Here is a 17,713-nt window from a genome sequence, read left to right as displayed (position 1 = left end):
CTTATGCTCGTGTTACAATTGCCTTCTTGCCCTCTCCCGCTTTCCTAGTTTCGCAGCCGTTTCCAGGCCCTGGACCTTGACACCTCCTATACCACCTCGCCTGCTCCTTGCGTTCTGGGCCACAGGGTCTTCCTCCTGGTTCCTCCTCTGGTGTTTCCTTCTTTCATTCCCGGTCTTCCTTGTCTCCTGTGCCCTCTTTCCCTTCTCAACCACTTCTTCTTCTCAGCCCTCCCCTCTTTCTCTTGGCCCTCTTCACCGCCTATCTATTCGGGCCGTTATCCATCCTCCTCCTAGCCTTCTTCATCTTCACCATTCCCGTTCTCCTTCTGTTGAAATAATCGAGACGGTCGCCCAGTACATTGCTGGTGGTACGCCTGTCTCTCTACGTCAGAACCATAAGCCTGGCTTTTCTCTTTCGTCCTCCCTGGAGGGTAAGAAGGTCTCAAAATATTCCTCACCTTCCGACTCGACACTATCCCTGCTACCCTTTCCATATCAGTGGCAGCTACCTGTCTCTGCTATGTAGATTCGCTAAGTCCTTGATCCTCTCTTGGATGCTGCCATTGATCCGGTGCCCTCTCCTGTTTCTGTCCTTCCAGCCCCCAATTCCCTTGACTGCCCTTCTCTGATACCTCTTCCCGCTCCAGACTCTGTCATTCCGCCTCTGGTCTGTTCTCCCGTCCCTTTGCCTCCATTATCTTTGCGAGCTTTGTTTATGTCCCATCACCCTGATTTCACTGATACTGGTCCTGATGTTTCTTAGTCTATTGTGTTCTTTGCCTTTGTTTCTCCCTTATGACGGTATTGCTTCATGCAAGTCGGCGTTCAATCCCCTACCATCCAGGTGGTTGGGCACCATTCCTTCCACCCCGTCCCATCCGAAATCCTTATCCTGACTCCTTCCCAGTGCTATATAGTCATAATGGTTTTGCGCTTTCCGCTGATAGTTCCTTCCTTCCCTTGTTATCTCTGTTTCTGTTCTCTCTTCTTTTGTCTGTTCTTCAATGGAATTTTCGTGGTTTTTATGCCATCTTCAATGAATTCCAACTTCTGATCAAGCAGTTGTGTTTGTCTTCAGGGGCCGATGGGTAGCACTCGTCCTGGTCGTTTCCGTGGTTATTCCTTTCTCTTTCCCCTCCAGCTTTGCTGCGGTCCATAACTCTAGTGATCTCTTAATCTGTCATGATTTTCCTTTCGTAACCTACTTTTTCAGTCGCCCATTCAGTGTTTTGCGTCCTGTATCTTTGTGAGTAAATGGAATACAGTCTGTTCCATTTATCTCCCCCCAAATGTCCCACCTTCTCTTTCTGATCCTAAACATCTGCTCGACTCCTTACCAGAGCCTGTGCTACTTTTGGGTGATTTTAACTGTTGGCATTCCATCTGGGGAGATGTTCTGACAAACACAAGGGACCGCCTTCTTGAACCATTTGTCTTCTCTACTTATCTGTCTCTTCTGACTTCTGGTGAACCCATTCATGTTATCACCTGCACTCACACCCTTTCCTGTCTCTCTCTCTCTCTCTCTGCTAATCTTCTCTTTATTTAGACTTCACATTGTGGGTTCTTGAATACCTCATAAGTGACCATTTCCTCATGCTTGTCACCTTTTTCTCTTTTCACCCTCCCCTCTCCTTCCTTGGTGGCAGTTTGTCAAGTCTGACTGGAAGCTATTCACCTTATGCGCTACTCTTTCTGATCTCTCTGACCTGCCTCTCCCTTCAGCCCTCCTCCTTTTTCCATGCACCGTTATCGATGTTGCCCTCTGCTCTGTTCCTTGTTCTAAATCCCAGGGCACACAGAAGTGCATTCCCTGGTGGAATGAAGACTGTGCATTAAGCGTGCAGCCTGGGAAAAACACCGACGCCAACGAACGCCCGATTCTGTTATTTTATTTTGGAAGTCTCTACTCGCTCTCACTCTATTCGCACTTGCCCTACTCACTCTCGCTCTACTCACGCTTGCCCTACTTGCACTTGCCCTACTCGCACTTATCCTACTCGCACTTGCCCTACTTGCACTCGCCCTGTGGGAACCGACCTGTGAGATTTATATTTATTTAATTTATATGAATTTATATTTACGTTAATTTATATACTTCGATAGCAATTTGTATGATGATAAGTGGACTGTATTTCTGCAATAATCTCATAATCTCACAAATCGATCCTCTACACATTAGGGGGGGTTTATATTAATTTAATTTATATATATGCAGCCAATCAAACTACAGTATTAGACTACATACATTGAAGAGGTTCCTTATCTTATTTGTACAGCAGGCCTTAGTCCACCAGGTATAACCAGGATGTAGACACCACATTTTCCCTCTTTGAGGTAGCTTCCATCACCCTGGTAACTGATGCACAAAGCTTGCTTCCTCGTCTGTCTTGACCTGTCAAAAGGGCGCTAGCTGTGAAGCCAGAATCCTAGTATATGACAAGCTATATCAGAGAAAACACTGTACATGGAACCTAAAAGACCTGGCTTAATTACCTTTAGTATGAGGCGATCTTATGCTCTAATCGGGTCACCCTATCCAATGACATTAATGGCCACTAATGATAGATAAATGGGTTTCGGTAGAACACTTAACTTGAATTTGTTGACAGCGTGTTGATAATGGTACACCTTTGGTTTCCATAACACTTCGTCCAAGTAAAATTAACAGGAGCCGAATTGCTCCCGTGAGCCTCTGGTCTAGTATAAACAATGGCTGCCCCTCCTTCCTCACTCTACTGGCCTACATTGTCCAGATGACAGTAAGTGATAGAAGGGTCACATTTACTCTACTTTAATTCTGATAATTAAGTTAATTTATATGAGATGTTTTTATGATGGTAAAGTCCAAAGACTAATGTATTTAAGAATAATTCCCACCATAATAGGTGGTGAATATATAATAGTGTGTGGTAATGATATCCCATTTTCTGTAGACGGAAATTCCACTACAGTTTACATTTTCTATAGGTAACTTATTTATACAACACAGCTATTATGTCTGTATGATTATTAAATGGTGTCGGATTTTCCGACATAATTCCCCAGGGGCTGCTCACGGGTCGAAGTCCTATTTAGAACAGACGAACACCGATACTCCTCCTTCGAATTATTAGATTAATTTGATGTTAGTAGTCAGTAATCACACATTTGTGCGTCTGTTCGTACAGGACGGATGTCCCGTACTAGAGTTGCAGGGGTTAGAAGTCTAATGCGATTTCATTTCCTTGTCAACTCTTGAAAGGCTAATATTCAAGCCTAATTACATATTATTTAACCCAGAAGACTGAATGTGATCAAGTACTACAGTCAAGTATGATTCAGGGACTGCAGTGAGATCAGTGACATTAGATATAACTTGAAGTTTCTTCAGGTAACTGGTCACTGATATATAAACACTGAGGCCCATGGAATACATCTTGATTAAATAATAAATGTATCAAATCAGTCATCAGATTTATTGGGGTTTAATTTAGTTAATTGATTCAGAAGATTGAATAGCTCATCATTAAAGTAAAGTATGGTTCTGAGACTGCAGTGGGTTCAGTGACATTGGTCGCAGTGACTTGTAGCTGTTTAGGCTACTGTTCACTGATTTGCCACTGAGGCCTCATGAAATCATCTTCAGCTTTAAATGATGATACTAACATCAACCTCTGTTGGTATAGTCAGCTGTAATCTCCTTAGTATAATGCTACTGGAGAAATATAATCAGCTGACAAATTTAGATTTCTACTGGTATTGTTTATCTGCAGTCATAGGTCTCCTCAGTCTTGATACTGGGCCTGAGAGTAATTTACCTCCTGCAGAGTTTAACATGGTTATGCCCTGATATTTAGTAGGGCTACCGATGAATCGATGGCAATAGTCTGTCCCTACAAGGAGACCGAAGTCGGTGAGGTGATCAGACTTAATATTATCTGCCAATTTTATTCTTCTATTTCTCAGGAATTTGGCTGTTGTTCTCAGACCTTGAACTTGTAGGTCTACTGGTATTTTGTCAACCACAATGGCTTGTACTCGACAGACGTACCTGCCTAAACGTACTGATGGTTGTACCACCTGGTAGACTTGAGGTCCTGCATCTGTTACAAACCCTGAGATATTGAATGACATCTGGGCTACAGGCCTTAATTGTAATTCATCTGCCAACTTTTTAGTGATATATGTTCTCTGGGATCCTTGGTCAAACAACCCACGGGTATGGACCTTGGCCCTCTTATTCAGGATGGTAATTTGGGCAGTAGGCAAAGTCGTATTACCTTTAGACTTTGCCGATTGGACACTCTTTGTTTTTTTGCACCTTGCAGTACTGTACAGTGGTGGGAATGCTATCTTCCACCTTGGGTCTTGAATACGTTAATTTCGTATATTTGCACAGTGCTGCATGGTGCCTACCTCTTCTACACCTGTTGCAGGTGTTGAATTGGGTATCACAATAGTCTATGTTGTGTGACTTGAGACACCTTGAACATCTCCCTAATTCCTGGAGTCGCTCAATACGAGTGTCTCTGGTTGGATAATTAGCACAACAGTATGTTGAATGTTTCCTTTTGCAGAACATACATGTTCCCCAGCCTACTGCACGTTTGGAAGTTACCGGTTTGGGTGAACTAGTAACAGTAGGCTTGGAGGATGCTGCTGCATTGTCAGATTTTCTGCAACTTGATGTTTGAGTAATTGGTTGATGTTTATTTGGGGTAGTTGTTTTACCCTTTAATTGACTATTATTTTCTATTTCTGAAGGCTTGCTACAGGCTTTAACTTCCTCATTTGCTCGTCGTTTGTTTATGATGGAATGCAAACCTTCAGTGATGTCCTGTACTGTCAGGATGGTGTTATGTTGATGTGCATATAATTCATCTAGTATATCGCTGGACAATTTTCGTTGAAGGACTACCTTGGTCATCCATTCACTAGTAGTTATATCAACCTTAAGACTGAATGTTCTTAGTAGTGACTCAAACTCCATGCTGAAGGATTGTAATGAGTCAGCAGTCTGATCAGGTTGAGGTAAATCCAGCAATTGTAGTACTAGATGTATGACAGTTTTCTCATTGTCAGCATTATTCCTAGGATGCTGGACTGGGAAATTAGTGCTGTTGCTATTTTCATTTACATTTTCTACTACTGGTTCAACTTCACCTCTAGCTTGGAGGCATGTTAACTTAGTGGCCTCAGGTATTGGGTTTTCAGAAACCACAGAGACTGTGGATAAATTGTCTGAGAACTGCTTAATTTCTGGTGGTATAATATTAGGTGAAGCTGTAGTGGGTGAAGCTTTATCCTTGTTGATTAAAGGATCTAATCTGGCTTGACATTTATTATCAAAAAGATCCAGATCATCCATAACATTATCTACTTTATTTGATGTACTTGCTATTTGTTCTGATTCAATTATCCTGTGTAAATGTTCCAACCTGGCTTGAGTTTCTTCTTCATATTGTGCTAGGTCAGACAGGAATGGTTCCACATCTTCAACTACTACGTCGTCGTGGACTTGATTTTGGTAAGATTTCCTATTTGCTTTCAATATATGCAATTGGGTTTGAATCTGTAACAGTGGTATTTTCAACCGATGATAATTAATTACAGGCTCATATAACAACTGTTCATATTGGTCGAGATCTCTTGTCAGTTGACGTTTGCTTGCTACTAAAGCACGCTTTGCTTTCTGTGGATTAGTCATGGTGATTTGTTAATTGGGCACCACTGGCTCATAAATTGCGAGCAAGTACTAATGGTAGCCTAGGGTAAAATTTCTGCACTCACTAGGCAATAATCCTACCTCTACTAGAGGTTAGCACTTAAAATTAATACACATTATATATATACACAATCATACACACTAATGATTTGAGTGATAAACCAGTGTCACTGGAAGTACCTTTAGTTTAGCTCTTCTATATCACCCTAGGATGGTAGAGACACTAATTAATCACTCAAAGGTGTAATGATCATAAGTAAATTATTATATATGCAACTCAACTCGAGTTGATAAAAAATTACACCCAAAATAGGGTCTGGACCATTCATTAATGGTGTTAGGTTCTTCAATATAGTACAACTGACTATGGTAATAATGGGACTAGGATGAACAATAATAGTTCAACTAGTCAATTTTAATATCCTACCCTGTTGTGGGTTGGCAATTAGTAAATATTATACTGTGATCACTAGTGCAATATATATAAAATAATTCTCTATTTGGAGAAATAATATACACAATTATTGATAATAGCCTCTTAATTAGCCTCTATGAAACTTCTAATATTATCTAGAAGTATTACATATTATTAGTGACCTCGAGAAATAAAGTCTACAAAATTCGTAGATAATCTCTTGCGAAATTTAACACCACAAAATCCGTGAACAATCTCGCGAAACCACAGCCACTACTTTGGCTGGCTTCAATATTAGCGCTGTCATTTCACAGAATAACACGCCACCAAATCTGTGGGTGTGCATGAAACCGCTGACGAGGCTGATCTGAACTGAGCGGGGCTCGTGAACTTCGCTTGAGGCAACGCCGCCATCTTTGACAGCTGGCTTTATATAAATCACACTGCACTAGTATATTTATTGAATCCACTGCTTAACTGGTTCATCCGGTACTAAGATGACCAAATGTGGGTTCATAGGACCAAATAATCCGGTTCTGAAGGTCCAAATAATGTGGGAACCGACCTGTGAGATTTATATTTATTTAATTTATATGAATTTATATTTACGTTAATTTATATACTTCGATAGCAATTTGTATAATGATAAGTGGACTGTATTTCTGCAATAATCTCATAATCTCACAAATCGATCCTCTACACATTAGGGGGGTTTATATTAATTTAATTTATATATATGCAGCCAATCAAACTACAGTATTAGACTACAAACATTGAAGAGGTTCCTTATCTTATTTGTACAGCAGGCCTTAGTCCACCAGGTATAACCAGGATGTAGACACCACACTTTCCCTCTTTGAGGTAGCTTCCATCACCCTGATAACCGATGCACAAAGCTTGCTTCCTCGTCTTGACCTGTCAAAAGGGCGCTAGCTGTGAAGCCAGAATCCTAGTATATGACAAGCTATATCAGAGAAAACACTGTACATGGAACCTTAAAGACCTGGCTTAATTACCTTTAGTATGAGGCGATCTTATGCTCTAACCGGATCACCCTATCCAATGACATTAATGGCCACTAATGATAGATAAATGGGTTTCGGTAGAACACTTAACTTGAATTTGTTGACAGCTTGTTGATAATGGTACACCTTTGGTTTCCATAACACTTCGTCCAAGTAAAATTAACAGGAGCCGAATTGCTCCCGTGAGCCTCTGGTCTAGTATAAACAATGGCTGCCCCTCCTTCCTCACTCAACTGGCCTACATTGTCCAGATGGCAGTAAGTGATAGAAGGGTCACATTTACTCTACTTTAATTCTGATAATTAAGTTAATTTATATGAGATGTTTTTATGATGGTAAAGTCCAAAGACTAATGTATTTAAGAATAATTCCCACCATAATAGGTAGTGAATATATAATAGTGTGGGGTAATGAAATCCCGTTTTCTATAGACGGAAATTCCACTACAGTTTACATTTCTATGGGTAACTTGTTTATACAACACAGCTATTATGTCTGTATGATTATTAAATGGTGTCGGATTTTCTGACACGCCCTACTCGTACTCCGCCTATTTGCACTCGCTCTACTCGCTCTCGCCCTATTCGCACTCGCCTTACTTGCACTCGGCCGTATGGTTAAGCATGAGAGTTGGAAATCTTGTGTATCTACCATTACAACTGACTCTCTCTTGCCCCTGATCTGGAAGAAAGTCCATAAGTTAGCGGTGTAAGTTTGTCCCAAATATCTCTCCAGTCCCCTTATCACCGATGAGGGACAGGCGAGTCCATGGAACAGTGCCATGGAACAATGGATATTTTTGTTCTATTGTGGTGGATCCGGTGTTGGTCGTGACCTAACTGAGTTCACACTTTTCGACTGTTGGCTCTGGTTTTCATATGTTCTTCCTTCTTTTCTTAATCGTAAGCCTCTTCTTGGGTCTTGGCCCTTAGATTTTTGCACTCGTCTTCAACTTCCCTACAACAATTCTTTCTATCTTTCAGAACTCTAGTTTGCCCCTGACCCTCTGCAGTTCTATGGCTGCGGGTTCAGAGGATATTCATTATGAGATGCTTCGCCATCTCCCTCCATGCACGTTTTAGTATTTATTTATACGTCAGGCTGCAAGCAGCCATGCCCAACAGCCTGGTTGACATGCCGACCAGCCCGGATCCTGATCAGTTATAATACCTGATCACCCAGGTTGTATTTCGTACATCAGGTTGCGAGCAGGCGCGTCCAAAAATCTGGTTGACCAGACGACCAACCGGGAGACATGGTCGGAGACCGGGCCCAGGGGCAATTGATCCCTGGAATCTACACAAGGTAATGAAAATGTAAGGTGTCTGAGAGCCGTCGTTAGTCCCTGAGGACTGGCTTGAATTTATTCTTCTTGCTTGGAAATCTGGTTCTCTAGGGTCATAAGATAAAGATTTCTGCTCCATTGCACTAACGAGTTGCGTCTGCAAACTTTTTGAATGTATGGTCATTGTCCGACTGATGTGTTTTTTAGACCACTTTCACCACCTCTTCCTGTCTCAATTGTCACAGTGTCGACAAGGTCGCAGCACGACTGAAATGTTAGTGAAAGTGTAGGTCTATATTTTAGCTGAGAAGACCCGTTCTTGCTGTCCTTTTTGACCTGGAAAAGGCATATGACACCACCTGCAGATACCATATTCTGTCCCAACTCCATTATTTTGGCCTTCTTGATATTATCCCTGTCTTCCTCCAAAGCTTCCTTTCTAATCATTCCTTTAGAGTGAGGCTTGGTACCACTCTCTGACTCTTTTTCGGCAATACGAAGGTGTACCCTATGGCCGTGTTCTGAACATTACACTTTTCTTGGTTGCCCTCAATGGTTTTCTTTCCTCCCTTCCCTCTGGCATTTTCTCAGTTCTCTATGTTGACAACCTTACCCTCTGCTGTCAAGGTGATAACTCGCCTTTCCTCCAACGGCGGTTTCAACTTGCAATTGATGATTTGTCGTCCTGGGCCACCAATCATGGGTTTTATATTGTCTACAATTGTAACTTGTGCTATGTCTTTTACTGGGAAGCAGGTGGTTATTCGACCCTCCCTCCTATGTTGCTTTATGGTAATCCTTTTTTGTATTAAGATTCTTCCTAACTTGTGGGGTTATTCTCTGACACTGACAATGGGGCGACCGATTCTTGGTCGCCCCATATCTCTTACCTCAGAGTTCAGTGCTAAAAGGCCCTTTACTTACTTAAGGTCTTGTCCCATACTTCTTAGGGAGCCTGATAGGCGCATGTTCTGCTCTTTAAAAACTCGATCATGGCTGTCCTGCTTACTCGTCTGCCTCCCTCAACTCTTCGTCGTCTTATTTTTTTCACAATACTTGGTTACGCCTCAGCTCTGGTGTCTTTTGTTCGACTCCTACCCAGAGCCGGTATGTTGAAACAGGCATACTGCCTCTAGAGGATATCAATGATCACTACTGTCTTCGCTACCTTACGCGGTCCCTATAATATAATTGCGTATATTGACCTTCACACCTCCGGTGGGCCCTATTCCTTTCACCACCTTACCCATTCTGTGTGGGGAAAACTCCGGGCAGCTATTCTCTTTTTTTTTAATTGACTTTAATAAGATAAAGTTTATTTTATTTATTTACTTAGTAAGTAAGAAATTAATTGAGTGGACTGTATGTACTTGATTAAAACTGCCTGAAATTATCTCACACAGTTGGGGGGACAATTTGTAGCTTACACCACTTTGAGATGGCTCATTCTTAAACCACAAATTGTTTACCGTATTAATATATTTATATCATACCACATATGGTGGTCTAATCTACTAGTAATAATTACTAATTATGAATACTAATACTACTATAACTAAAAGGGGGCTTAGCTGATCCTGTTGAAGGGGCCTGCTAAGGCTGTGTAATTGTAGCATCAATATGGGTGTGGCCCTGTGCCTCTCTGTGCCATGTAATGGCGGCTGTGGGGACTACAAGCCCTGGCATACAGCTAGGTAAATTATGTGTAAGGCTCAACTGTCTGCTCACCTTCTTGCTACTCCAAATCACAAATTACCTGTATGGGATACAAGGAATTGACAAACCTTCCCTAAATATATAATTACAGGCATGACATGGAATATGTGGTGTTAAATGGGGTACACGTAGTTTTGTGGGGTGTTATCCATACATCATAACCGCCTACCTATTGTTATTAAACTGTGCACAGATTTAATATACAAATACTTGGTAAAACGGATACGGTCATTGCTGTGATGTTGAGAGGCTGTGTTGCTAGTTGTTGACACGTAATTTGGGTGTCTGGGGAATCAGCTTCTGGAGCTCTCTACAGCGCGTTTTGTTGTTGATGTAGGTCTGAGAGTGAGGCTCCCACCCTCAATGTTCCAATGTTTTGCTGGTTCTACTTCTGAACTTAAATTTACATTAACAAGGGAGTCAAGCTATATTTTGGTGTTAGTAATTATATTCAGTCTTATTGAGTACGTTTTTGTTAAATTTAGACACGAGACTGCTGTATAACAGTATTATAATAATGTAAATATACGTGTAGTCTCTGACATCAAAGGATCACCCATTCTCTATTATTAAGGGAATACTATCTAAGGGGATACTATGTTATTATGTGTGTCGGATTCCGACATAATTCCGGGGGGGGAAGAACACGGGTCGAAGTCCTGGTAAGGACTGCGATCACTTTATTCTTCTCCTTCAGAATTATAGTGCTGCTTTAATTTGAGTTTACATTGTTGTGCTGCAGTCCTTTGGGGACGATGTATCCCGTACTGGCGTATCGGGTGCTGGAAGTTGTTGAACGTCTTCTTTCCTTGCCAGTTCTAAAGGAACTAATTTCTCTAAAGTTTTGAGAGTAGTGTTGCCTCGGCATTTTACTTTCACTATTCTCAAGATACCCTGGCTGTGTGGATGAACAGAGACTATTTGACCAATAGGCTACTCTGAGCGTGGTCCATCACTATCCACCACAACTATGTCACCAGGGTTCAAGTTAATTCTGTTATAGGGGTTGTTTGCCCCATAATGATACTCACTCAGAGCTGTAAGGTATTCTCAAGTCCATACGTCATTCCACCGACTTATCACCCCTGATAGATGTTTGAAACGTTGAACCAAATCACTCTCTTGGACATATGAAGGATCCTCTGGTTCCTCGTCCGTTAGGGACACAAGTGTTTTGAGAGGTCTCCCATACATCAGATGAGCTGGACTTAATGGTTCACGCTGCAAAACATCATCAGAGAGGTAGGTAAGTGGTCGGTTATTAACTCGTGCTTCTATCTCTATGACTATGGTATGAAGCTCCAGTAGGTCAATCTTTTGCCGGTGTAGGGTTTTCCGTAGAGAACGTTTCACCGTACCAATCATGCGTTCATAGAAGCCTCCGTGCCATGGTGCTCTGGGAGGTATGAATTTCCATTGGCACTGCCGTTGATTTAGGGCTGTGCGTACCTTTGGGTGTGTCCAGATTTTCCTCAGACATGCTTCTCCTGCCACTAAGTTGGACCCATTGTCTGAGATCATTAACTTAGGACAGGATCTACGTGAAGCAAACCTGCGGAAAGCCTATAAGAATGCTTCGGCACTCATATCGGGAGTCACTTCTAGATGGCCTGCCCTTGTTGTGGCACAAGTAAAAAAACAGATGTAGGCCTTTACTGGTTTCTTGTCTTTAGTGTCTGTTAGTGTTAGTGCTCCTGTGAAATCTACCCCTGTAGTCTCAAAAGGCCCCATATGTACAACTCGTTCCTTCAGAAGTGGAGGAGGGCCAGGATATGGACACACTCTGGCATCGTATCTCCGGCAAATAACACAGGATTTGATTATTGATTTTACTGTCTGTCTACCTTGGGGTAGCCAGTATTGTTGTCTTAAGTCCGTGAGAGTATCTAATACCCCACCATGCAGAGTGCAGTACTAATGTATATGTAACACAATTAGTTTGCTTACTATATGGTGACGAGGGAGCAATATTGGATTTTTTGCTTCCAAATCTATGTCAGCATGCTGTAAGCGGCCTCCGCATCTGATTAAGTTATAATTGTTAGTGTCTAACCACAGACCCAGATCATGTTGTAGCTTCTTAGGAACATTGTCAAATTCTGTCCCGAATGTGTCTGTCTGAGCTCTTTTGACCCAGTACATTAGGGCACTAGGGAATTTATGTTTGATTCCTATTTTCTTTAGAAAATCAAACACTACTTGGGTGACATCTATAAGTTTGTTCAATTCAGCGTACCGAGTAGGATCAATTATCAAAGTCCGAGGTAGTTCCGGGTTCTCAGTGGGAACAGTGACATTGGTCACAATGACTTGTGGGTTTTGTTCAGGCCACTGGTCGCTGATTAGCCACTGAGGTCCATTGAACCACATCTCTTCCTTTGTTAATTGCCGTAAAGTCAGGCCTCGGGAGAGATAGTCAGCTGGATTCTCTTTAGTGGGTACATATCTCAGTTTATACCCTGCTGACAACTCTCGCATTTCCTTAACGCAGTTACTCACGTAAGGATTCTTACTGTTATTGTTTTTAATCCACTGTAGCACTGCCTCATTATCTGATAATTCTACTGTTTCTTTAAAGTGGATGTGGCTTAAGGCCTTGATCAGATAATGAGCCAATCTTACACCTAGCAGTAAGGCTGTTAATTCCAGTTGTGGCAGTGATCTTTTCCTTAAAGGTGCCACTCTGGCCTTTGATGTGAGCAAACTGGCTTGCCCATTTGAGACCAGGTAAGCCACTATGCCATAAGCCTTTCCTGAGGCATCACAAAATACATGTAGCTTAATTGGTTCTTTTTCATTTACTACTGTGTTCCGAGGGAACTTGTGAGACTCTAGGATACTTAAATCTTTTACTAACCCTTGCCATATTTCTTGTAGGGCAGGTGTTAGAAGATCATCCCAGCATATCTTTTGTTGCCAACATTCCTGCATTATCAACTACCCATTAATTAATATTGGACTTAATAGTCCTAATGGGCCGAAGGGTTTGCTGACTTGTGATAGCAATTTTCTCATTGTTAAGTTAGTGGTATCTGGCTCCACCGACTTGATTGTCAACTGATCCTTTGTCGTGTTCCATTCGACACCTAGTACCTTTGTCATATCGGGTACTTGGTAGTCGGGAAATTCAGTTGCGATCAGTTGATTTAATTTGTCATTGTTAGAGACCCAAGACTGGAGAGGCATATTGGCTCCCACTAATTCTCGATTGGCCTCATGGTATATGTCCAACAGTTTACTCTCACTGTTGGTTATTCCTTGAAAATTATCCAAATACAGGTTTTTACTAATTTCCGTCTTGTTTGGGCTGTTGGACTTCTTCAAGTGTGTATCCAAGGTAGCTTGGAGCAGAAATGGTGAGGAAGTGGCGCCGAACAATACGGACGCAAACTGGTTAGTGATTAATTCACTGTTCGGATCGTTAGGATCCTTGATCCATAGATACTTTGTGTAGTTCCTGTCTTCTTCTTGAAGACCTACCCTAAGGAAAGCCTTGCTGATGTCAGCCGTATATGCATAAGTCCCTATACGGAACTTAAACAGCACATCATAAAGCCTTTGTGTCAGGCTAGGGCCAGTTTGAAGGCAGTCATTTAACGAAACACTACTCTGCCTTGTCTTAGCACTGCAATTAAATACTATCCGTAGTGGGGTAGTTGCAGAATTCTTCTGTACAGGGTGGTGTGGCAGGTAGTGCCCTTCCTTTGGGTTATCATTTTCAACAACTTCGATAAATTTGTTATCGAGCTGCTTCTGTATTATTTCATGGTACAACTTCAAGTTCTCAGGTTGTCTTTGTAAGCACACCACCTGTGATCTTAATTGGTTTTGTGCCATAAAATGGTTGACAGGTAGCTGAGGGTGATTCAGCTTCCATGGTAACCTGACCCAGTACTGATTATCTCTGTAGATAACCGAGTCCAGGTATTGTTTGTAAGTCCAGTCATCATCTGGGCTAGGTTGTTCAGGGACAATGCCGAGAGTTGCTAGGTCCAATAACTTATGTACAGGGGGATCAAGCTCATCCTCGGACATGTCTCTGAGTTGCAGTGGAGACTGTTCTCCTAGTCATGCAACCATTACTGGGTTGGCATGTTGGTGGTCTACAGGTGCGGGTTGTTTTAACCGTAATACTGGGCCTGTTAGTAAATAGCCACCTGCAGATGGTAACACGTTCATACCGTGGTAATCTTCCTTTCCTTTGATAAACTTATGGTAGACATCTGATCCCATAAAGATTCCAATATTGGAAAGGTTGTCCGATGTGATTTTATCAGCCAAATAAACTCCCTTTTCTTCCAGGAATTTGGCTGTTGTTCCTTGACCATATACGTACAGGTCTGTTGGGAATCTATCTACGACCAGTGCTTGTACCTTTCGTACATAACCTCCTAATCGTACTTTGGGTTGTACTACCCTGAAGACTCGGGCTCCTGAGTCAGTCAGGAATCCTGCTATGTTTATTCATGTCTCCTCTACAGGTGTAAGTTTCAATGCATCTACCAACTCCTTTGATATAAAGGTCAGTTGGGACCCTTGATCAAATAATCCACGTACGGTGGCTTTGAACTCTCCATTCCTAATGATCAATTGTGCAGTAGGTAGAGCTGATTTATGGTCAGACCTTGTTGAGAAGACACTTATGTCAGGTAACACAGTACAAAGCTCTACTGAAGTGGTAGTTCCTTCCTCCTCCTGTGGTTTGGCAGACCTTGTACTTGAGTCCCCACAAAGTGCTGTATGGTGCTGACCCTTATGGCACCCATTGCAGGTGCGTATTTGATTTGTACAGGTGTCGGGATTATGTGCCCTTATACACTTGGTACATCTATTTAACTCCTTGAGTCGTTTTAGGCGAGTAGCATGATCGGTGTAAAGTTTGCAATAGTATATGGAATGTGGTTGCCCACAGAACACACATCGTCTCCAGACGTTAACAGCATTTTGAGGAATCACCGTTTTGGGTGGCGCGTTAACTGTAGGTTTGGAGGGACCAACTGCATATGTCCCCACACTGCCTTGTTTCCACTTTGTGGAGGGGGAAGTTGTTTTAGCTTTGTTTGGAGTGCTGTTTGTACTCTGTTGTTTACTATTAGTAGTAGACGAAGGTTTAGATGTTGCTTTTCCATCTGGGTTAACTCTTTGTCGTTCTATGATGGTGTGTAACCCTTCTGTAATCTCCGTTACCGTTAATGATGACTTACTGTATAGTACAAACAGCTTATCCAGTATGTCATTGGTTAATTTGCGTGTCATATGGACTTGGATTATCCAGTCTGACTCATCCAAGTTCACTTTATTTTTAAGTGCCTTGAGCAAGGACTCAAGCTCCAATCTAAAAGCTTGGAGTGAGACTGCTGTATTATTTGGAGGTTTAATGTCTAACAGCTTCTGGGTTAGAATTCTGATGGTTCTTTCTGGTTTGGCGTAATTATCTTTCAGGAGCTGTACGGCATTGTCATAACCGTCCTCTGTGTGATTCAGATTACAGACCACCTAAAACGCTTCATCCTTTAAGACACTCTGTAAATATGTAAACTTTGTCGTCTCTGGTACATTGGCATTAGAATCCACAGAATCGACAAATTTGCTCCAGAAATTGTCCCAACTCTCATCCTCTGTACCAGAAAAAGTTGGGAGACTGAGTGATGGCAATTTGACTTCTGGTGCTGTCTGGTTCTGGGAAGTTGTGGCTGCAATACTTGTATTGGGCTTATGTGTGTTTATTATATCGTCAAAGTGTTGTAACTTTGCAAGCATTGCATCTTCGTAATCAGAGTTTTCTTGTAGTACATCGTTCATTGTATCTTCAGTAATACTGGTAAGGTTAAGTACATCTTGATATTTTATCATTTGTTGCAACACATGGTGATATTTGGTATGTGCAAACTTATAATAGTTTTCCAGTACTGCATAATTATCTGGAGTTTGTTTACTCAAGTCTTCACATTTGTTAATCTGCCGTGTTTAGTGACCCTTCATGCCAGTGAGGGTTGCTTTTACATTTTTGACACTAGACATTTTGGAAGTACTTGCTAGTCGTGTAGGACTAGTGCCAGGACTATTTCTGGCACTTGAATTAGTAGAGCCACTAGTTTCTGAACTAGAGCTACTTTTCATTTAAAATATACACTATATAATCATACACTCTATAATTTGAGTGGTAAGCCTGCATCAATGCTGGTATTCCTCAAGTTAGCCCTTCATTATCACTCTTGGTTGGTACAGAGACACAGGTTAACACTCAAAGGTGAAATGGTTATAGTTATGGTAATATCATGTTGACAACACAACTCGGGTTGTCATAAATACTGCATAAAAATATGTACTTGCTAGGTTTAAATATATGTTCAATTCTAGACAAGTGTAATTTTGTACGACTGTCTCGCTTGCAAGATTCTCTTTTGGTTCGAGTTTCCAATATTTCTCCTTGTGTCGTTCCATCCTTGCCCACATTGAGGGTCCGTAGGCTACTGCGATAGTATTTCCTATCTACACCTATATGTTTCGCCTGCCCCCTGGAGACTAGCATCTCCATGACAGAACTTTATGCAATTTGTTATGCTCTTTGTCAACTGCTTTCTCGCTGTCAATCTTTCTTTATTATTGTAGTTGACTCTCGCAACGTGGTTAGGGAGTCTTTCAATCCTGTCCAAACTATGGTTGTCGAAATTCAGTATTTGGCCGTTTTGTATCTCCAGCAGATTTAGGACAGTCGAGTTTTGTTGGGTTCCCAACCATATTGACGTTTCCTTAGAAGAGCGTGCAGATGCTGCCGCAAAGAAGTCTCCCCAGTGTCCAGGCAGTAACAGTCTGGTGTCTCCCCAGTGTTCAGGAAGTAACAGTCTGGTGTCTCCCCAGTGTCCAGGCAGGCAGTAACAGTCTGGTGTCTCCCCAGTGTCCAGGCAGTAACAGTCTGGTGTCTCCCCAGTGTTCAGGAAGTAAGTCTGGTGTCTCCCCAGTGTCCAGGCAGTAACAGTCTGGTGTCTCCCCAGTGTCCTGGCAGTAACAGTCTGGTGTCTCCCCAGTGTCCAGGCAGTAACAGTCTGGTGTCTCCCCAGTGTCCAGGAAGTAACAGTCTGGTGTCTCCCCAGTGTCCAGGCAGTAACAGTCTGGTGTCTCCCCAGTGTCCAGGCAGTAACAGTCTAGTCTCTCCCCAGTGTCCAGGCAGTAACAGTCTAGTGTCTCCCCAGTGTCCAGGAAGTAACAGTCTGGTGTCTCCCCAGTGTCCAGGAAGTAACAGTCTGGTGTCTCCCCAGTGTCCTGGCAGTAACAGTCTGGTGTCTCCCCAGTGTCCTGGCAGTAACAGTCTGGTGTCTCCCCAGTGTCCAGGAAGTAACAGTCTGGTGTCTCCCCAGTGTTCAGGCAGTAACAGTCTGGTGTCTCCCCAGTGTCCAGGCATTAACAGTCTGGTGTCTCCCCAGTGTCCTGGCAGTAACAGTCTGGTGTCTCCCCAGTGTCCTGGCAGTAACAGTCTGGTGTCTCCCCAGTGTCCAGGCAGTAACAGTCTGGTGTCTCCCCAGTGTCCTGGCAGTAACAGTCTGGTGTCTCCCCAGTGTCCAGGT

The 17,713-nt window shown here is 42.4% G+C and overlaps 1 protein-coding gene across 1 annotated transcript; it reads right to left on the bottom strand.

Annotated features, from left to right (window-relative positions):
• Positions 1-14,612: 14,612 nt before the first annotated feature.
• On the bottom strand, positions 14,613-15,950 carry LOC138354300 (uncharacterized). Its single transcript, XM_069308450.1, has 2 exons — positions 15,705-15,950; positions 14,613-15,593 (listed from the first exon to the last, which is right to left on the bottom strand). The coding sequence occupies exons 1-2, from the start codon at positions 15,948-15,950 to the stop codon at positions 14,613-14,615; spliced, it is 1,227 nt and encodes a 408-aa protein (XP_069164551.1).
• Positions 15,951-17,713: the final 1,763 nt, after the last annotated feature.

The sequence above is a fragment of the Procambarus clarkii genome, chromosome 62 (genome assembly GCF_040958095.1).
Source record: "Procambarus clarkii isolate CNS0578487 chromosome 62, FALCON_Pclarkii_2.0, whole genome shotgun sequence".
NCBI classification, from domain to species: domain Eukaryota; kingdom Metazoa; phylum Arthropoda; class Malacostraca; order Decapoda; family Cambaridae; genus Procambarus; species Procambarus clarkii.
This window is presented reverse-complemented; position numbering and strand designations above follow the sequence as displayed.